This window comes from Hyla sarda, chromosome 2, assembly GCF_029499605.1.
Source record: "Hyla sarda isolate aHylSar1 chromosome 2, aHylSar1.hap1, whole genome shotgun sequence".
Taxonomy (NCBI): domain Eukaryota; kingdom Metazoa; phylum Chordata; class Amphibia; order Anura; family Hylidae; genus Hyla; species Hyla sarda.
The window spans coordinates 50925729-50948928 of NC_079190.1; the positions used below are offsets into that span (position 1 = coordinate 50925729).

Below are 23200 nucleotides of genomic sequence, written 5' to 3' on the forward strand. Positions count from 1 at the left end.
ATATGGTGTGGTTTAATGGGCAGTTGGGCACCAAGGCGTTTGTGTAGTATGAGTAGTGTACCTGTTTGTAATGTATGTATGTACTGGCTGGTGAGGTGACAGGTCCTCTAGAGCAGTCCATTTCTGTGGTCATTGTATGTAGTAAGTACACAACATATTTATTTTTAGTATGTAAGTACTAGCCTGTCTAAAATTTGCTGATTTAAAGAAAATATTGATTAAAAAAATTATAATAATAATAAAAAATACAGCAAAACACCACCGCTATACAGGGACAAACTGTATACTGGCTTCCTACTTGCAGGACTTTTACCGTCTAAATGTAGCAATTTTTTTACAAGTTTTACAAATTTGGGCTTCACTCCCTCAACTTAGTTCAGACACACTGTTTTATCATTAATCCCTTAAGGACTCAGGGTTTTTCCGTTTTTGCACTTTCGTTTTTTCCTCCTTACCTTTTAAAAATCATAACCCTTTCAATTTTCCACCTAAAAATCCATATTATGGCTTATTTTTTGCGTCACCAATTCTACTTTGCAGTGACATTAGTCATTTTACCCAAAAATGCACGGCGAAACGGAAAAAAAATCATTGTGCAACAAAATTGAAGAAAAAACGCCATTTTGTAACTTTTGGGGGCTTCCGTTTCTACACAGTGCATATTTCGGTAAAAATTACACTTTATCATTATTCTGTAGGTCCATACGGTTAAAATGATACCCTACTTATATAGGTTTGATTTTGTCGCACTTCTGGAAAAAATCATAACTACATGCAGGAAAATTTATACGTTTAAAAATGTCCTCTTCTGACCCCTATAACTTTTTTATTTTTCCACGTACAGGGCGGTATGGGGGCTCATTTTTTGCGCCGTGATCTGAAGTTTTTATCGGTATGATTTTTGTTTTGATCAGACTTTTTGATCACTTTTTATTCATTTTTTAATGGTATAAAAAGTGACCAAAAATGCGCTTTTTTTGACTTTGGAATTTTTTTGCGCGTACGCCATTGACTGTACGGTTTAATTAATGATATATTTTTATAGTTCGGACATTTACGCATGCGGCGATACCACATATGTTTATTTATTTTTTTTACACTGTTTTATTTTTTTTATGGGGAAAGGGGGGTGATTCAAACTTTTATTAGGGAAGGGGTTAAATGACCTTTATTAACACTTTTTTTTTACATTTATTTTGCAGTGTTATAGGTCCCATAGGGACCTATAACACTGCACACACTGATCTTTTACACAGATCAAAGGCGTGTATTAACACGCCTATGATCAGTGTTATCGGCGCTTTACTGCTCCTGCCTGGATCTCGGGCACGGAGCAGTCATTCGCCGATCGGACACCGAGGAGGCAGGTAAGGGCCCTCCCGGTGTCCTGTCAACTGTTCGGGATGCCGCGATTTCACTGCGGCGGTCCCGAAAAGCCCGACTGAGCAGCCGGGTCACTTTCACTTTAGTAGCGGCGGTCAGCTTTGACCGCCGCTTCTAAAGGGTTAATACTGCACATCACCGCGATCAGCGATGTGTGCTATTAGCCACGGGTCCTGGCCGTTGATGAGCGCCGGGACCAACGCGATATGATGCTTCATATCGCGGGAGTCGGCGTAGGACGGAAATATACGTCCTGCGTCGTTAAGGGGTTAAGATAAAAAAACATCCATAAAATCACATTGTCTGATTTTTAAAGAATTTATTTGAAAATTATGGTGGAAAATAAGTATTTGGTCACCTACAATCAAGCAAGATTTCTGGCTCTCACAGACCTATAACTTCTTATTTAAGAGTCTCCTCTGTCCTCCACTCGTTACCTGTATTAATGGCTCCTGTTTGAGGTTGTGGACAGGTGTCTTTTATACTGATAACAAGTTCAAACTGTCACACTCCAAACTCCACTATGGCCAAGACCAAAGAGCTGTCGAAGGACACCAGAAACAAAATTGTAGACCTGAACCAGGCTGGGAAGACTGAATCTGCAATAGGCAAGCAGCTTGAGGTGAAGAAATCAACTGTGGGAGCAATTATTAGAAAATGAAAGACATACAAGGATCTGGGGCTCCACGCAAGATCTCACCCCATGGTGTCAAAATGATCACAAGAATAGTGAGCAAAAATCCCAGAACCACCCGGGAGACCAAGTAAATTACCTGCAGAGAGCTGGGACCAAAGTAACAAAGGCTACCATCAGTAACACACTACACCACCAGGGACTCAAATCATGCAGTGCCAGACGTGTCCCCCTGCTTAAGCCAGCACATGTCCGGGCCCATCTGAAGTTTGCTGGAGAGCATTTGGATGATCCAAAAGAGGATTGGGAGAATGTCAGATGAAACCAAAGTAGAACTTTTTGGTAAAAACTCAACTCTTCGTGTTTGGGGGAGAAAACAATGCTGAGTTGCATTCAAAGAACACCATACCTACTGTGAAGCATGAGGGTGGAAACATCATGCTTTGGGGCTGTTTTTCTGTTAAGGGACCAGGACGACTGATCCGTGTAAAGGAAAGAATGAATGGGTCCATGTATCATGAGATTTTGAGTGAAAACCTCCTTCTAACAGCAAAAGCATTGAAGATGAAACGTGGCTGGGTCTTTCTGCATGACAATGATCCTAAACACACCGCCCGGGCAACGAAGGAGTGGATTCGTAAGAAGCATTTTAACGTCCTGGAGTGGCATAGCCAGTCTCCAGATCTCAACCCCATAGAAAACCTTTTGGATGGGAGTTGAAAGTCCGTGTTGCCCAGCGACAGCCCCAAAACATCACTGCTCTAGAGGAGATCTGCATGGAGGAATGGGCCACAATACCAGCAACAGTGTGTGAAAACCTTGTGAAGACTTACAGAAAACGTTTGACCTCTGTCATTGCCAACAAAGGGTATATAACAAAGTATTGAGATGAACGTTTGTTATTGACCAAATACTTATTTTCCACGATAATTTGCAAATAAACTCTTTAACCCCTTAAGGACTCAGCCCATTTTGGCCTTAAGGACTCAGACAATTAAATTTTTACGTTTTCATTTTTTCCTCCTCGCCTTCTAAAAATCATAACTCTTTTATATTTCCATCCACAGACTAGTATGAGGGCTTGTTTTTTGCGCGACCAGTTGTCCTTTGTAATGACATCACTCATTATATCATAAAATGTATGGCGCAACCAAAAAACACTATTTTTGTGGGGAAATTAAAACGAAAAACGCAATTTTGCTAATTTTGGAAGGTTTTGTTTTCACGCCGTACAATTTCTGGTAAAAATGACATGTGTTCTTTATTCTGAGGGTCAATACGATTAAAATGATACCCATTATTATATACTTTTATATTATTGTTGCGCTTAAAAAAAATCACAAACTTTTTAACCAAATTAGTACGTTTATAATCCCTTTATTTTGATGACCTATAACTTTTTTATTTTTCCGTATAAGCGGCGGTATGGGGGCTCATTTTTTGCGCCATGATCTGTACTTTTTTTTGATACCACATTTGCATATAAAAAACTTTTAATACATTTTTTATAATTTTTTTTTTAATAAAATGTATTAAAAAAGTAGGAATTTTGGACTTTTTAAATTTTTTTTCGTTCACGCCGTTCACCGTACGGGATCATTAACATTTTATTTTAATAGTTCGGACATTTACGCACGCGGCGATACCAAATATGTCTATAAAAAATGTTTTTTACGCTTTTTGGGGGTAAAATAGGAAAAAACGGACGTTTTACTTTTTTATTGGGGGAGGGGATTTTTCACTTTTTTTTTACTTTTACTTTTACATTTTTTTACATTTTTTTTTACACTTGAATAGTCCCCATAGGGGACTATTCATAGCAATACCATGATTGCTAATACTGATCTGTTCTATGTATAGGACATAGAACAGATCAGTATTATCGGTCATCTCCTGCTCTGGTCTGCTCGATCACAGACCAGAGCAGGAGACGCGGGGAGCCGCACGGAGGAAGGAGAGGGGACCTCCGTGCGGCGTTATGAATGATCGGATCCCCGCAGCAGCGCTGCGGGCGATCCGATCGTTCATTTTAATCGCGAACTGCCGCAGATGCCGGGATCTGTATTGATCCCGGCACCTGAGGGGTTAATGGCGGACGCCCGCGAGATCGCGGGCGTCGGCCATTGCCGGCGGGTCCCTGGCTGCGATCAGCAGCCGGGATCAGCCGCGCATGACACGGGCATCGCTCCGATGCCCGCGGTTATGCTTAGGACGTAAATGTACGTCCTGGTGCGTTAAGTACCACCTCACCAGGACGTACATTTACGTCCTGCGTCCTTAAGGGGTTAAAGGGTGCAGTAGAAGATATTATAGGGTACCTCTCATCAAATAAACTTTTGATATAGTTTAGATTAATGAATGTTGAATAACTTTCCAATAGCATGTTAATGAAAAATATGCTTCTTTCTATTGTATTTTTCCCGATCAGTCCTGTCAGCAAGCATTTCTGACTCATGCTGGAGTCCTAAACACTCAGAGCTGCCAGCCTGCTTTGTTCACGACCAAACAGGCTGTGAACAAAGCAGGCTGGCAGCTCTTGAGTGTTCTCCTTTATGAACAAAGCAGACTGGCAGCTCGTAGTGTTTAGGACTCCAGCATGAGTCTGAAATGCTTGCTGCCAGGACTGGTAGGGAGACCCCTAGTGGTAATTTCTTCAAAGTGGAAAATTAAATATAAAGAAGCATATTTTTTAATAACATGCAATTGTAAAGTTATTCTGCATACATTAATCTATAATATATCAAAAGTTTTTTGATGAGAGGTACCCTTTAAAAATCAGACAATGTGATTTTATGGGTTTTTTTCTCATTCTGTCTCTCATAGTGGAGGTATACCTATGATGAAAATTGCAGGCCTCTCATCTATTTAAGTGGGAGAACTTGCACAATTGGTGGCTGACTAAATACGTTTTTGCCCCACTGTATATGTATGTGTGTGTTTGTGTAGTAAAATGGCGTGTCTGAACTAAGTTAAGAGTGTGAAGCCCAAATTGGTACACTGAGAGGGTAACAGTCCTGCAAGTAGGAAGTCAGTATGCAGTTTGTCTGTCCCTGTATAGCGGTGGTCTCCAAACTGTGGACCCCCAGCTGTTGCAAAACTACAACTCCCAGCATGCCCGGACAGCCAACGGCTGTCCGGGCATGCTGGGAGTTGTAGTTTTGCAACAGCTGGGGGTCCACAGTTTGGAGACCACTGTTGTATAGATACATGAAAACCATGCCATCCACTGCCTGTAGTGTGACACAGAAGAACATACAGAACGTAATGCTACAGGTTTCTAAGCCAATATTCTAATATTTTAATATCCTAATCTAATTCCTCCCCCCTTCTAGAAGAATAAACTTTCTAAACCCTTCTGGATGCCTCTGCAGATGATGCCGGGATTTGATTTATCTGGTTCTCTCCTGATGTTTGGATGTTCTGTTTGGCAGCAGACCCGGCCCATAGACTGCATTGGTATTGATGTTTTAGCGTTCTCGCTTCCTCCCTAAGGGTACCCCACGGTGTCGTCATTTAAGCAGCCAAATTTGCAGCAACACATAATGTGGATCTGTCAGTTCCCTCCTAGCGTCTGGCCTGAACTGCAGGCGCGGAGGATGGAGGCAATGAATAAGCTCTTTCCACGGCCGGCTTACGGCATCAGCCTCTCATGTTGACACAGCGTCCTTCCCTTCGTTTTTTTTTTTGTTGTTGTTGTTTTTTTAGTCGCTGCTGTGTATTTGCTACTGTAATTTTTAATTTTTATTTTTTGCGGGAATTTTTTTTATTTCATTTTTTTTTTTTTCCGTTTCCAAATGAAAGCATGGTGGCCAGAGGTGAAATGGCACGATTCTGGAGTCTGGAAAGTCTTCACATGGGTAGGTGTTGGGATGTCGGTGTCTTGTTTTGCCTTTCGGGGAAGTAGTTGGGAATGATTTGGGATGTGGTTATTGCTGATGTGCTGCACATGGACAGCCGGCAGGATTAGGATTTGCGCTCTGCATTACTGCACGGATCAGCTCGCTTTACAGGGAAGGAAGAATCCGCCGCTGCTCTAATTCCAGATTTTATATCTGCATTATATTCGGAAGTTCTCCGGTTATTGTAGGGGTTGGGGGGGGGGGGGGTTGTGACGTCTTTATACTTTTAACTCTTTCACTGAAGAGTTATGACTATAAGACAGGGTGTGAGCCTTGATGCTTGGTAAATTTATGGACCAGTCAGTCGAGACGGGGAGTATCCATTTCTTTAATTACCGATAAGTGCCAATGACTAATCTGTCTGTTACCAATATCGATGCCTGACACCAGTGGTGTGCAAACACTGGCCCTCCAGATGTTGCAAAACTACAACTCTCAGCATGCCCGGACAGCTGTCCGGGCATGCTGGGAGTTGTAGTTTTGCAACATCTGGATGGCCACAGTTTGGACACCACTGCCTTAGGCTGCGTTCACACGGCCGTCTAGACCTGTCCCGCTCTTCACCCTTCAAAAAAAAAAACGGTTATTTAAAAAAAAGAAAACGGACAATAACGGATGCAAACAGATGATCCGTTATTGTTCAGTTAGTAAACCAGAAAAAAACGGATAAAAACGGATCAAAAAACGGATTCCAAAAAAACTGATGCAAATGGATGACATTAAAAGCTCATCCGTTTTCCATAGACTTCAATGCTAAATTTACTGTATCCGTTTTTTGATTGACATGAATGGGATTTTTTTTTTAAACCGTTTTTTAATCCGTTTACAGCGTGCAAGAACGGAACCGAAACGGGAATAAAAAAAAAAACGGGGACAGACGGCCGTGTGAACGCACCCTTACCCCAATAAGAAGCACTAGATACAGTAGTGGCGTCCAAACCTTGCTGTACTTTGAATGTCCTTAAGGGTGTATTCACGCATACGGTTATCCTGAACATATTTGATGCACAGGATTTGAAGCTGCAGATTTGTTGCTGTGTTCAGTCATTCAGTTTACATTGAAATCTGCAGCAGAAAATCCTGCGCATCAAATCTGCGCAGAATACTGTACATTCACATGTACGGTATCCTGTGCATATTTGATGCACAGGATTTGAAACTGCAGATTTCAATGCAAACTAAAGGACTGAACACAGCACCAAATCTGCAGCTTCAAATCCTGTGCATCAACTATGTTCAGGATAACCGTATGTGTGAATACACCCTGTAGTCTATCTATAGACTTGATAGCACTAGATTTTGTGGTACAAGTGTTGTACTTGGGCGGCTTCATAGACCATAAATATATTTACTTCCTGTGGATAGGGGATAAGTAAATATAATTTGGGACATCCATTGAAGGAATTCTAATAATTCCTTTATATAGTAACATAGTCCATAAGGTTGAAAAAAGACCAGAGTCCATCAAGTTCAACCTATAACCCTAATGAGTCCCTACTGAGTTGATCCAGAGGAAGGCAAAAAAAAAACCTCATACTAGAGGTAAAAATTCCTTCCTGACTCCAAATATGGCATCAGAATAAATCCCTGGATCAACGTTCTGTCCCTATAAATCTAGTATCCATAACCAGCAATGTTCTTACACTCCAAAAATGTATCCGGACCCCTTTTTGAACTCTTTTACAGAGTTCCCCATGACCACCTCCTCCGGGAGAGAATTCCACAGTCTCACTGCTCTTACAGTAAAGAACCCCCGTCTGTGCTGGTGTAGAAACCTTCTTTCCTCAGACGTAGAGGATGCCCCCTTGTTATACAGTCCTGGGTATAAATAGATCATGGGAGAGATCTCTGTACGTTCCCCTGATATATTTATACATAGTTATTAGGTCTCCCCTAAGCCTTCTTTTTTCTAAACTAAATAACCCTAATTCTGATAATCTTTCTGGGTACTGTAGTCCTCCCATTCCCCGTATTACCCTGGTTCCTCGTCTTTGAACCCTCTCCAGCTCCACTATATCTTTCTTGTACACTGGTGCCCAGTACTGTACACAGTATTCTATGTGTGGTCTGACTAGTGATTTGTACAGCGGTAGAATTATTTCCTTGTCGTGGGCATCTATGCCCCTATTGATGCACCCTATGATTTTATTTACCTTGGCAGCAGCTAAATTTACTGTTAACTAAGACTCCTAAGTCCTTTTCCACGTCAGTCGTCCCAAGTGTTCTCCCATTTAATACATAATCCCAGCCCGGATTTTTCTTCCCCATGTGCATTACCTTACATTTATCAGTGTTGAACCTCATCTGCCACTTCCCAGCCCAAACCTCCAACCTATCCAGATCCATTTGTAACAGTGCACTGTCCTTTATAGTGTTATCTACTATATACAGTGCACTGTCCTCTATTGTGTTTACCGCTTTACAGAGTTTAGGATCCTCTGCAAAGATTACTACATTACTATTCAACCCCTCTACAAGGTCATTAATGAATATATTAAATAGAGCAGGACCCAAGATGGACCCCTGTGGTCCCCACTAGTAACAGTCACCCAATCAGAATAAGTACCATTAATAACAACCCTCTCTTTCCTATCACTGAGGCAGTTACTTACCCACTTACACACATTCTCCCCCAGCCCAATCCTTCTCATTTTATGCACCAACCTTTTATGTGGCACCATATAAAATGCTTTGGAAAAATCCAGATACATGACATATAGGGCCAACATATTCTGCAGCGTTGTACAGATCTTGTCATCACAGTTTTAGAATGGGGACAAAGGACTATTAGTATGTTTTTGGATTGTGGGAGGAAACCTATACAAAAACCCGTTCGAAGTGAGATGTTACCCTTGGTGGGATTTGAACCCAGGACCCCGGTGCTACAAGACAAGTTACAGATGAAGTATATATGTGAGGATTTTTTTATTTAGAAATGGATAAAATCCACGATTTTCAGTGACGGATCAGGGACCTTTATTGGGAAAGCAAGGATGTGCAAGCTTCCTAAAAGATGTGCTCTACAGAGTATTAAGAAGCAATCCATAATCCGGGGGGGGGCCGCAGGGCCGCGCACTTCTTAGTGAAGAAATGCCAAGCGGTATATCACAGTATCTCGGTAGATAATTCCTGGGGGGGACCTTATTTTGCAGGTAGAACTGAAGTGGAACGAATGGTTTTTACGGCATCTGCTCTGACTGCCCTGAGGGCTTTGTTAGCTGCTGTAAGCTTTTCGCACCTTTCATAGCTGACATTGCAGCTGTGGTTGGCTCAGGGCTGCTTGGCATGCAGTGTTTCCTAATCAGGGTGCCTGCGGCTGTTGCAAAACTACAACTCCCAGCATGCCCGGACAGCCAACGGCTGTCCGGGCATGCTGGGAGTTGAAGTTTTGCAACAGCTGGAGGCACCCTGGTTGGGAATAGCCTAAGGACTGAGTTGTCTGTGCCTATTTCTCAATAGGGAATATGCTTGAAAGTTTCATAAAGGAAGACTATTTGGAATACACAATTTTATGGTTATGGTTTCACTTCTACGTTTTGATGGGTTAATCAGAAATAGAAAAACAAAGCTATTTTCTTCCAAAAAATAGCGCCACACCTGTTCTCAGTTTGTGTGTGGTATTGCAGCTTGGCTCTATTCACTTCAATAAAGCTTACCTGCAATACCACACACAACCTGAGAACAGGTGTGGTGCTGTTGTTTTATTTATTATTTAATTTAATTTAATTTTTTTTTTTATGAAATCCGCTTTGTTTTCCTTTATTCTAGATAATTCCTGTAAAGGGAACCTGCCATGACTTTCATGCTGCTTGAACCCCAGTTGAAGAGAAGCTTAAAAAGTTATATATGGATGAGATCCTATTAGGCCGGCCAGAGATTGAGTGCGACTGAATCAGTCAGCGCTAGGACCGCACGGACAATGTCACCCCGATAGATGGCAATGTCTGCGGCACGGATTCGGCCGGTACATCGAGCAGGTTCAATGTTATGGCGAAATTATGATCGGAATTTTCTGTCGGAAATTCCAGCCAGAAAATTCCGCACTGCAAATGGGTTAAGGGAAAACCAATTCACCTGCATGTTAACCTTCATGCAGTGGGATTTCTGATCGAAATTCCTGAGCGAAATTCTGGTCGGAAATTCTGTAACGTGAACCCGGCTTTAGGATTCCACGTCCTGACAACCAAAATAAAAAAATGGCTACACCCCGGGGTACTTGCAAATCAGTTGTCCAGGATTTATTTCTAAAACTGTGCCACACTTGTCTGCAGGCTGTGTGTGGTATTGCAACTAAACCACATTAATTTCAACGGAACAAAAGTGCAATGCTTGGCATAATCCATGTATGGGTGTAGATGGCCGCCATGTTTTTTTTTTTTTTTAACCCTTTACTTGAGTCTATGTAGTCGTCTGTAATGTATGTCAGTATCCTCACCCTACAATAGATTTTTTTTTTTTCTCCAGCCCAATTGTCGTTGTAGGTGCTATGTCTACAAAATATCTCCACAGCTCTGATATGGCTAGAAGGGTATCCTGGGACTTGTAATCCAACAACATCTGGCGGTCGTGCCCTATAGATAGAGGGGGGGGGCTACATGAGACGTGCTACCTGGGGTGGTGCTGCAGTAAACTGCAGTATTATCAGCTGGCGGCACGTTGTAGTCTGGCTCCTTGTTACTGAAAACCTCTGGCTCTGTAATAGACTGTAGCTGCTCTATGGGCCGGGCAAGCCAATGATTATAATGTCATTTACCATGTTAACTCCTCCCGTGCTGCACTAAGTCTGGATTCTGCACACTGCAGTTTTATGGCTCATTCACTATGACTCTGCAATTACTGCTGGGAGCCTTTTCACCCATTATTTTGTACAGGGACGTGACCAGTTTAGAAAAGAAAAGGCCCTGTTGCCCATGGCAACCTGTTACAGTACATGTTTTAGTAAAGAATCTTGTTGGTTGCCATAGGCAACAAGAAATGACACTATGGAAGCTCCTCAGAGGGGAAAGAGACGGTAGCTGACAGCTCAATGCCGCGAACTCCAACCACCTGCGCTCGGACTGGCCGGCAGCGCTCCCGGACCAAGCAGCAGGGATACAAACAGGAAACCAATGTCCATGTGGAGTAAAATCAGGAGCTCTTTATTGTTGGATCAAATGGATACACACAGGAGCAATCTCCAACGCGTTTCGGATCAGACTGGATGCTCAAAGGGGTACTCCAGCCCCAAGACATCTTATCCCCTATCCAAAGTAAGACATCTTATCCCCTATACTATAGACTTGCATTGAGGGGGCGGGGCGTGATGTCACAGGAGGCGGGGTTGTGACATCACATTACTCCGTCCCCGTGGTCGGGAGGCATAACACTGCGCTTCCTGCATTGCTTACAGGTGTGTGCTGCATGCTAAATTGCGGGGGTCCCCAGCGGCGCTATCAGGGACTGTTATCCTAGATGCCTGATAGAGACTTTTGCTACTACATACCTTGTGCGGTTTCTTGCTGGATTCCTGCACGCATCAGGCAGCTAAGGACCAGATGGACAATATACACACTATAATGACTCTCATGTGAAGACTTGCTCACTGACGGTGTAACAAGCTACAATTTTTGGGTGAACTGTTCCAGGCTATACCCTCCACAGGACACGATAATTTGGTTGCTGTTTTGAACCTCCCGATTTGCTGTAACCTGTAGCAACTGTGTATCAATATGCACTTTAGCACTTTTGGTGGTGGCCGAGTTCACATTATTTAAAGTTTTGCAATACATTTTTTATTTTTTTTTATTTATCATTTTACCAATATAATTTTCAATTCAGTAAAATAGAAAAATAAAAATAACAAAGAAAGAAAAATCTTGCAGCAAGAATAGTTTTAAAAAGCAAGAATTTTCAAGATTATGACTCACATTTCGTCAGTGCAATATAAATTTTAAGTGAGCCAATACATGATAAATATTTAATGTGTTATATTCACACATCAGTGCAATATACCAATATTCTTGTAGTTCACTTGACTTCAAATTAGACTTGACTTGACTATGTGCAGGACTTGACTAGTTTCAGTGACAGCAGACATAGACTTGAGACTTACTGGAGAGACTGTAGCTTTTGGGGTCTTCCAGATGCTTATCACTTGCACTGAGTAACAAAGCTGGTAACAAAGAGACAGAATCGTAATGGCCGCCCCTTTATATAGTGGGGGGGGGGGGGGCTGGACTAAAGCCCATTGGTCAAGCTGTGGGTCATAGATTAAGCTGGTGCTCTCTGGGAGTACATGTGATAACATAACATGTGACAAACTTATACCCAGGTCCTTGAGACCTCCTATTGGGATCCTGTCTATGCATTAAAGGGACATACACACCTTTATAAAACCAACAGGGGGAGACCCTGCAGGAGATCCCCCTGGTCACTGAGGGACTCAACCTGACAGGGCCTACAGGTTGAACAGGACCGTGTACCTGTACTGGAACATCACATACAACTCCCAGCATGCCCAAACAGCCTTTGGCTGTTCGGGCATGCTTGGAGTTGTAGTTTTGCAACAGCTGGAGGCAAACGGTTTGGAAAACATTGCTTTCCATAGTTTCACCAGATGGGACTGGCGGCTGATCTGAAAGTGAAATTTAGGAACTATAGTTCATACTATAGTGAGTTCTGAAAGTATGCATTCAAAATTATTAGTCATTTTACACTATTATTACAATTTTAAACAATATTATTATAAGGTTATAATATAATAATAAGACACAGTGTCTCCTGCACCTGGGAACCTTAGCAATCAGCTGCTGTCTGTAGGAGAACCGGCGACAGCAAGTGTTCAATTGTCCTGCAGCACCACCGCAGGACAGGAGAAGCATTACACTTTGCTTGATGACTTCAATCTATCTGTTAATAGTGTACACTTCACTTGTTGTGTACTTCTGACAGAGAAATTGTTCTATTCTACTAAGTCTACTAAATATATTATTTATTTAAATTGACCATGTCAACCCCTTCCTTTCCCCTTCCTTCCAAAAAAGGAAGAAAAATAAATAAAAAAGTTAACATGTTACGTATTATCACTTTTAATACACTACATTTATTTAGCAGTTTAATAAGCTTCCTGAGCAGTGAGTCAATCGTGCTAAATGTGTAGCGATCAATAATTCGCTGATACAATAATAATCAGCCTATTCTATTGTCCTGTTCCCTTTAAAATATACCGGAACCCGCGTTTTCATTGTTTGTTGTGGTGTTTTTTTTTTCTGTGTGCATAGATCAAAAGATTTCCCTGGCAGAATGGGTACATATTAGTCTATTTCAGGCTTTGATCATCATATTATTGTGTCATCACAGGCAGAATAAACAACGGGCCTGAGGGATCTGAGGCTCATGTCAAGTAGATGCTGAATAGTCATGATGTCAGCCTTCGTATTGAAGTGCATGGCACAAATAATAGTCACAACGTCGTCCTATAATCCCCCGTATGCAGTGGCCCCCTCGGCATGTGTACGGCTCTTGATTTATATCATATCCTGTAGATAGAATTGTCTAAAGTGCAGCCAAATCTTCTCTTATCGGTCGGAGCTGGAGATTAGTCCATAGATGTGTGTTTACCTATAGTAACATCGGGAGGGATTAAAGGGGTATTCCAGGAAAAAAAAATTTTTTATATAACAACCTTAACTTCAGAAGCTCGAAAGTACTGAAAGGATTAAGATTTTTTAATAGAAGTCATTTACAAATCTGTTTAACTTTCTGGAGCCAGTTGATATGTAAAAAAAAGTTTTTTCCTGGATAACCCCTTTAACAAAGAAAGCTGAATATGAGAACACAGCAAATATCTGTAAGTGTGCTCTGGCCTCATCAGCAGAGAGAGATAGGAATACTCCTGAAATACTCTGTGCTTGTGTGGACATTTAAAGGGGTACTCCCGTGGAAAGCTTTTTTTTTTTTTTTTTTTTTTTTTTTTATTCAACTGGTGCCAGAAAGTTAAACAGATTTGTAAATCACTTCTATTAAAAAAACATAATCCTTCCATTACTTTTTAGGGGCTGTATACTAAAGAGAAATCAAAAGAATAAATGCATTTCCTCTGATGTCATGACCACAGTGCTCTCTGCTGACCTCTGCTGTTCATTTTAGGAACTGACCAGAGCAGGAGAAAATCCCCATAGCAAACATATGCTGCTCTGGACAGTTCCTGAAATGGACAGCAGAGGTCAGCAGAAAGCACTGTGGTCATGACATCAGAGGGAATGCATTTCTTTTATGGATTTCTCTTTAGTATACAGCCACTAAAAAGTACTGGAAGGATTAAGATTTTTTTATAGAAGTGATTTACAAATCTGTTTAACTTTCTGGCACCAGTTGATTTAAAAAAAAAAAAAAGTTTTCCATGGGAATACCCCTTTAAGACTAGAGGTGACCACACACTTTTCATAGCTCTTGGACAAATGCTCTTTCAACAAGTCTTTCTCAGTATTCGCATACACGTGAGTGTTCAGCATGGATGACCGTTCATGTCTTCACTATGGGGAGAGGAGACGTAAGCCACTGCCAGACAGCTCTGACAGGGGTTGATCTCTCAGAGAACAAAAGGTTTCGGTAGTTGAAATCCAACATGTCTGATCTTTCTTTCCCAGATCACATCTGACGGGGGACAGTCCAAGGGCAAACATCTTAAAGGGGTACTCCGGTGGAAAACTTTTTTTTTTTTTTTTTATGAACTGGTGCCAGAAAGTTAAACAGATTTGTAAATTACTTCTATTAAAAATCTTAATCCTTTCAGTACTTTTTAGCAGCTGTTTGCTACAGAGAAAAATCTATACTTGAATTTTTTTTGTGTTGTCCACGGTGCTCTCTGCTGACACCTGATGCCCGTATCAGGAATTGTCCAGAGCAGGAGAAAATCCCCATAGCAAACCTATACTGCTCTGGACAGTTCCTGACACGGACAGAGGTGTCAGCAGAGAGCACTGTGGACAAGACAAAAAAGAAATTCAAAAAGTAAAGAATTTCCTCTGTAGCATACAGCTGCTAAAAAGTACTAAAAGGATTAAGATTTTTTAATAGAAGTCATTTACAAATCTGTTTAACTTTCTGGTACCAGTTCATTTAAACAAAAAAAGCTTTCCACCGGAGTACCACTATAAGCTGGGTTCACACCACGTTTTTGCAGTACAGTTCCCGTATACGTTTTCAATGTGAAAACTGTACAGAACCGTATTGAAAATCGTATGCATTGACTCTATATTGAAAACCGTATGCCAAAAGATCCATCCGATTGTGTCAGTTTTGCATTCTGTACGGTTTTGTCAGGTTTTTTCCTGTACCCAAAACCATAGCCTGCCACGGTTTTTGGTCTGGGTTAAAAAACGTATTAAAACATATATACTTTTTTTTTTAACATGGGAGTCAATGGGAACCGTACAGAACCGTATGTGCGTACGGTTCCATCCAGTATACGGTTTAAAAACGCATACGGTTTTCTTTTTTCCCACATGGTTTCATATGTTTTATTGGCCATACAGTTTTCTTTAGAATAACTGATTGAAAACAGTATGGCAAAAACGTGATGTGAACCCAGCCTTAGACTGTTGCCTGCAACTGCTTAAGTTGGCGGGTTCAGACAATTTTTGAATAAAGTGTATGGGGACCTTTAAGACCCCCAAAGTCATTAGAAAATCAGAATCTCCTATTTCGGTGGGTCCAGCCATAATCCTAATTTATATGGGGGCCTGTTTACTTTTCCCCGTCAGAGGAGAAAAGAATCAGACATGTTGGACGTAACTCCCTGATCCTTCTGTTTATAGAGAGAGAAGCCGCTGTCAGAGTTGTCTGGCAGAGACTTAGGCTATGTGCACATAGGGAGCTCAACCTGATGAAAGGACGAGAGTTGTGCGGAGAAAAAATACTGCATGTCAAATATTTTTTTCTCCATCAATACCTCTAAACCCATGGACACCCAACAGACCCCATACAAGTCAATGGATCCATCGGGATTGGTGGTGTCTGTTGTGCAAAGGGTCCATTTGCCTCCATTGTTTGGCACAAAACAGACCCTGAACAAGTCGGAGCACAACGGTGGTGTACACCTAGCCTTACTTGCTCTCCCTTTCCAATTAGAACATTTGGCCAAACTTATATGTGGATGGAGGGATCGGGAGAGATAGCTGTCCACCAAATTGTGGTTGACCAACAGCTATTGAAGGTGTATGGGCACAAGGCAAGGTTCACACTGTGTGATTTCTTGTGTTTTTAATCAGTTTTTTTTATTTTGGCTGGTGAACTCACACTGAAAGACCCAAAACAAAAAACATAACAAAAATGTAAAACGTAACACCTGTAAAACATTCACATTTTAGTGACTGTGTAATGCCCAGTTCTACTTGCCTAAAATGAGATCCGTATTGTTAGTCCGATCATACACGTAGAATGATGTCAGCAGCTCCTCTGATCTGATGAATATCTCATGTGTATGGGGGCTGCTTGACCCCAGGGTGAATAGTCAATCAGCCTTTGCAGATTTAATATTTATCCGAGCCACCCCCTTCCTCCCCCATAAACATTAACATACACATTGTTCCTGAGCCAAATGTGTGCAGTGTGATTCAGAATACTAAATAACGTTAATTGTGGTGTTTCTCCGAATTCAGTAGAATATTACCGACCTGCAACTCAACATTCCTCAGAGCCACACTATATCTATCTTGTCCATGATAAGAGGCCCACTTAAGCCTGTCACTTTTGCCTCCAACTCCACAACACCTCCCCAAAAGTAATAATAATGCTGTCTATTTTAGGTGTCGGCCACCTATTAGTTGACTTATTTTACACCAACATTTTAACACACAAAGTAACACTCAAGTTACACCCACTTCACTCAAAGTCAGATCCATTTCTCGCCATGCCCCATTGTTTAGGTTGGCACAAAAGTGTCTAAAAAGTATGTTAAGTGCTTAATGTGGTTTACATCATATGAAACAGTTTTTTGGCACATCTGATCTTCTCTGCGGCCAAATGAATTGCCAGAAGATCAACTTGAAGCATCTCAGGCCCAATATAAAATCTGTATGGCCCCTAGAACATGTGTAATAGGCCCAGCAAACACTCATTCATTGGTTGATCATGTGATTTTAAGGTGTTTAAAAAAAATCCTTGTTCATCTGCCGCACATTGCCCTGTGTAACAGGCCACCAACAAATTATAGAAAGGGACGCCTGAACAATCCAGGGTTCATTAGAGCAGCCCTGCCTGCCCAATAACTGAGCTGTATAATAGGCTTTTTAAACAAGAACCAATCCAGTTGATCTACACTTACATCAGGCAGCAGTCTGCCCATCTAATACTACCCTAACAGGGACCCTAACCTATAAGGGATCACTTATAATACTGGTGTCTTCTTTAAGCCCTGTAATACACTAGGGCCCAGGAGCAACTGCTCTCTATGCCACCCTATCAGCTCCTCCCCTGTAAATTGGATCTTTGTGACTCTTTAGGCCTAGAGCAATCTCATGTCTTGGAAACCTCATGTCTTGGATACATAATCCAGGAGAACCTCTAAACGCAACCAAAAGTTGTTCAATACAGATATGCATGCAATACATATAGCTTCACTGAAGACAAATGTTGGGGACTTTACAAGGCCAATGATCTACTATAATTAACTTATAATTAGATTACAGTCAACATTAGAGACAATCAACAGCCCCATTGTGTTCTGAGTGTTAGTGATTTCATCTCCAATAAAAGGTATACAATAGAAATGGATCTAATCTTCTGAGCGCCCATATCTGTATATGTCATGCACTTTGTTGTTAAGTTACTCAACTACTTTTATCCTGGATATTCAGTCTGAGGGTGCTTGACTACAAATGGTCACTTTGATGAGTTCTTTCCTCTCCTCATAACTGGGCAGTCCGTTGGTGAATATACATTGGTAACACGGATAGATCATAGTGAAGAGAACTTCTGGCTGCATATAAAGCTTAATTGGAAGCTTAATGGTAATTACCTGTTCATTTGGATCTTTTGTAGTCTCTACTGATGGAGGAGCAGAGTCTACGACATTGGTTGATGATAATGGCAGTGAGGAGGAGTACAGCTTTGATGACCGCTACCAGGCCAATCCAAGATATCTTCAGCCAGGAGGAGAGCAGTTGGCCATCAATGAGGTACGTATTGTGTGTTGTTACATAGCTGAAAAGGTTGAAAAAAGACAAGGGTCCTCTATGTTCAACCTATAACCCTACTGTATTGATCTTTATCAGGCAGATTCCCATTGCCACATACTAGGAGAACGATTCCTTCCTAACTCCAAACATGGCATTTAGAATAAATCCCTGGCTTAATGTCTTGTTTCCAGAAATCTCATTGTCATAATTTATAGTATAATATAAGATGTAAACAGAAGTTAAATGTTCTTTGTGGTGGAGACATAACCTGAAGCTTATAAAAGAGGCAACATTTTTAACAGAGCCCCCTTCTACAGCCAAAAGTGGGCATGGTAGAAGTTATAGCTTTGCAATAACTGGAGAGCTACAGGTTGGGGAATACGGGTCTAGTCTGTATGGTCCTCTTTATGACCACCCAAATAAGACTCCTTCTAAATGTCTTGTCCACCTGCTGTACAATTCCTAAACCAACCACTAATTCCCGATGTATCTTGTTTCAGTTAATAAGTGATGGTAGCACAGTGTATGCAGAAGCATTGTGGGATCATGTTACCATGGATGATCAAGAGTTGGCCTTCAAAGCAGGAGATGTCATACGAGTCCTTGAAGCTTCAAATAAGGATTGGTGGTGGGGTCGAATTGGAGATGCCGAAGCCTGGTTTCCAGCAAGTTTTGTCAGGGTAAGGCACAGGATGGACAACTGAATCGAATAAGATGTCCATGTTACCAAATTAAAATTTTGAAATTGGTAATAAAAATAATTATTTTTATGTATTTAGTTGCGAGTGAATCAAGAAGATACTGAAAACTCTGGTAGCCTTCAAGATGAAGATCATGACCCTTATATTGCGAAATTCCGGCACAAGAGCCCCGAAAACAAGGATCAGATGCGAACAAATGTAATTCAAGAAATAATGAACACAGAGCGGGTCTACATCAAACATTTGAAGGACATCTGTGAGGTATACTGCAACTTTCCTCCCCCCAACCATAAGATAACCTATATACACTTTATGGATCTGTCTTGCATACTGGCTCTCATTATAACCATAATGCAAAGTAATGATGGTGCAGGGGGAGAGTTACTACAGGCGGAAAAAGTTATCCAGTGTCCTAATGTGAGGTTTTTGTCACTGAATGTTATGCCGGCCTGGTACTTTAGTATGAGAACTGAACGTCTATTTCTTTTTTTGTATCACAAATCCTAAAATATTATAAAATATTAGCCCCTTTATGGGATTATATGAGTTTTTGGAAAAACTAATTTTGTAGTTCTGGATTTCAGGGCTACATCAAGCAATGTCGAAAGCACACAGGCATGTTCACTGAAGCACAGCTCAAAACCATCTTTGGAAATATTGAAGAGGTCTATAAGTTCCAGAAAACATTCTACAAAAATTTGGAGAAGCAGTACAACAAAGAAGAACCTCATCTGAGCGAAATCGGGGGCTGCTTTCTTGAAAATGTGAGTTGTATTTTTTTACGTTGTGCTTTATTTTTTATTTCTTTCTGTGTATGAACTAGAGTTTAAGAAACTCAAATCCAATAGTCTGCCCAGGTGGCCAAAAGACCAACAAGTTAACCCCAGCCTGAAAGTGGCATTCAGGTTTTTAGCAAATAAGGGTTATTCACTGTATAAGGAGATGTTTTCACATTTTCAATTTTCCAATATGTTTATTGTATCAGTTCCTCCTCAGTTTTCAGGATCTCTGTTTGTTGTTGTTTAAAGGAGCTTTTATTCGTTAATTCCAATACAAATCTGTCTTGGTCATGTGATTCATACACAGGTGCACAGGTCATTACAAGAAAGAGCTCTGATAACTGTAATGACCTGTGTGTACATCGCATGACCTGGACAGATGACTGCAAGCAGAGATCTCAAAGGATAAATTGGTACAGAAAATGTATTGAAAAATTAATAGTGTAGAGTGCCACTGATTCTAAATACAAGAGCAGGGGCTCCTGTCAAAGAAAGAAGTCCCTGCTCCTGTACAGTAACCAATTATGTAGTATGCCATTTGCTGGGCCAGGCACTCTGCACCCAGGCCAGTAAATTGCATTGTATGCCTCACTGCTCCGTATCTACTGGAGCAGGAACACCTCTCTTTTGGCCAGATTCTGGGCTCCTGCATGAATCCCAATTGGCCTTTAAATTTGAATCAAATCCGACAATCAATTCAAGCTAATTCTTCAGAAAGAATTTCTATATAAGTAGCAGTGGAGAAAGCATTATTGTCAAGTTAAAAGGGTATTCACAATTACAATTCCTTATGCCCAATCCTGTGAATAGGGGATAAGTGTCAGATCACTGGTGGGCCCGATGATTAACAGAACGGAGCCCCATGTCTTTGTTATGAATGTGGCAAGTCTTGTATTTACCCCGCTGCTCCATTCATAGACAATGAATGGAGCAGCAAACCACATGTGCCGCTCCATTCATTACAAAGACCAGAGGCCCCATTCTGGGGATCATGGGGAATCCCAGAAGTCGACCCCCACAGCAATCTGATACTTTTCCCCTATACTATGAATAGGGGATACATAATTTTAACTTGAAAAGCTCATTAAATTAAGTGGATTGTGCTGTTTTGTCACCTATCCAATAGTGTTATTTGAGTACCTTATAGCTATGGTATTTGAGCACTGTATGGTTGTATTAATTGGGCGATATTGTACATCATAAGAGGGTAGAGAGTAGAAAGAAACTACATAGAGCATCGACGAACCGAAGGACCTGCACATATTACTTACAATTTATATCATGCATTTTGGCTGTTACAGTTTGGCAATACTGATGTTTCCTAGAACACAAAAACTCCCTACACCATAATAAATTCTGTATCAGTGAATGGTTAAAATTGAACTCACTACAGCATTTACATGAAAGGTACTGGCATTTATTGTGACACTTTTTTTTCTTTTTTGCACCATATGTAGCACGATGGATTTTCAATCTACTCCGAGTACTGTAACAACCACCCCAACGCCTGCCTGGAGCTTTCCAACCTGATGAAGCACAGCAGATATCGGCATTTCTTTGAGGCCTGCCGGCTGCTGCAGCAGATGATCGATATCGCCATTGATGGCTTCCTACTGACTCCGGTCCAGAAGATCTGCAAGTATCCTCTGCAACTAGCAGAACTTCTCAAATACACCACCCAGGACCACAGGTGGGAACCTTGCTTCTAAATAACTTTTACTGGTTAGCTCCTCCTAAAGGAATGTGAAGCATTATGCATGGGAATGTTTTATTTTAAAAGGGTTCTCCCCCCCCCCCCCCAGACATCTTATCCCCTATCCAAAGGATCTCCCTGCTGCACCCAGCATTCGTTTAGAGCATCGGGTGCAGCACCTGAGGGTCGTGACATCACGTCCGCACCCCGCTCCTGACGTCACGTCCGCACCCCCTCAATGCAAGTTGACAGCCGTCATGCCCCCTCCCATAGACTTGCAGTGAGGGGGTGCATCCGTGAAGTCACTAACCTCCTCCCCACATTGCTAGTCATCTGGCATGGAGCAAAGTTCGCTCCGTGCACCGGATGTCTGGGGTGCCGCAGCCGAGAAGGAGGGGGTCCTCAGCGGCAGGACCCTCGCAATCAGACATCTTATCCCCTATGCTTTGGATAGGGGATAAGATGTCTAGGGGCGGTGTACCCCTTTTAGTTTTATTTTTTATTTTTTTATAGTAGACAAAAAAAAATCTGATTAATAGTTTGATTGTATAATTGGACTCCTCAAAATCTCACTTGTAGCATGTAATCTCAATGTAATATAGTTACATTTATACTAATATAAAAGGAAATTCTGTTGCAATTTTTTTTAGAATCTTTAAAGGGGAGCTCCCACCATCCAATTATTATATTTTTGCTAGCCCGTTGTGACGAAATCAAATTTACTGTAAATTCGCTAATCTCTAATAATGACATTCAAATCCCAAAAAAGTGCTGAAGCAGATTTAGAGATTGTTGGGCAAAGTGATGCTCCATATGCACACACAACTATGGCATGCGGTATAAATGAAGTGCTAGTGCTACAACGCTATCTAAAGTGCCCTGTGCCTACAGACAAAATGCAGTATATAGAAACCCTGTATAAAACATTTTGGATCAGTGCGGTCTGGGATGACTCTAGTCCAACGTGCGTTTCAATACACACAACTTAATCGGGGAAGATAAAATCAGAAACTGATTTTTAGCCCTAAAGACTGTAATTCTCATTTTCATAAGGACCGTAATTTAATAACACGCAACACGTTTTTGGGTGAATACCCTTTCATCAGGCTCGCGCCTGAAGAAAGGGTATTCACCCAGAAACGCGTTGCATGTTATTAATAAAGTGAAACTTTTTACTTATATAGTGGTCCCGATATTTAAAATACTGGTGCCGGGAAGCAAAGCTTCTACTTCTCGAGTGTGCTGCTTTGATGTTCTGTAAAGGAAGGATCCATCTTATATGTACATTTGCTGCGGTGTCTATCAGAAACAGATAGGAAGAACTGATGGAAAGCAGAGAGTATCTGACCACAGCACTTCTCATTTAAATTCTAAGGAAAGAAAGATATATGTATCCAGTACACAGGCTTTGTTGTGTATCTCCTCCGGAACAATCCCAGAGTCATTTCTCAGCCTTAAATACAAGCCGTCAGTGTTCGCTCTTGAATTGACACATTCATCTCTCTTGGCTTTTCGAGTTGTTTTGATGTCTCTCATAGCTGCGGTTCCCTTGCCTCCGAATGATATTCTTAATTTGTCTCCCTCTTATCGCTCCATACTTCTCGGTGTATCGTGTGACCGGGGACCTCCATCTATCTAGGCTAACGGATGGTCCTCGCAGAAACACAATGGGAGTAGTGTTGGGTAGTGTTGGAGCTCAGCAGGGGAAAGTGGAGAAGGTCTTGCAATGTGACGGCTACAAAATAGAGTATTCTATTCTTCCTATGCCGGGAGAGAGAGAGTGCAGCCTTCCTGACCCTAATCTTTAAGAATTTCTTTATGGGAAAAAATGAATATGTGGTGGCCCAGTGCGGGAGTTGTTACCCCTTACCCTTGGTGCCCTGTCAGGCAGTTCCTGAGTCTTTGCTGAGGTGCAGTTGAGCCTAAGAGTCTGGAGTCATAGGAGCCTCAAGT

The 23200-nt window shown here is 41.5% G+C and overlaps 1 protein-coding gene across 4 annotated transcripts in view; it reads left to right on the forward strand.

Moving 5' to 3' along the window:
- SPATA13 (spermatogenesis associated 13) overlaps positions 1-23200 on the forward strand; it is an 83749-nt gene that overhangs the window by 39383 nt on the left and 21166 nt on the right. For 3 of the 4 annotated variants that reach the window (XM_056561769.1, XM_056561770.1, XM_056561773.1), the window contains 5 exons: positions 17938-18074; positions 18575-18754; positions 18854-19036; positions 19360-19539; positions 21012-21244. In XM_056561769.1, coding sequence (XP_056417744.1) covers positions 17938-18074; positions 18575-18754; positions 18854-19036; positions 19360-19539; positions 21012-21244 — 913 coding nt within the window. Of the gene's footprint in view, positions 1-5500; positions 5875-17937; positions 18075-18574; positions 18755-18853; positions 19037-19359; positions 19540-21011; positions 21245-23200 lie in introns of those variants that run through there. The other variant, XM_056561772.1, reaches the window with a different exon arrangement.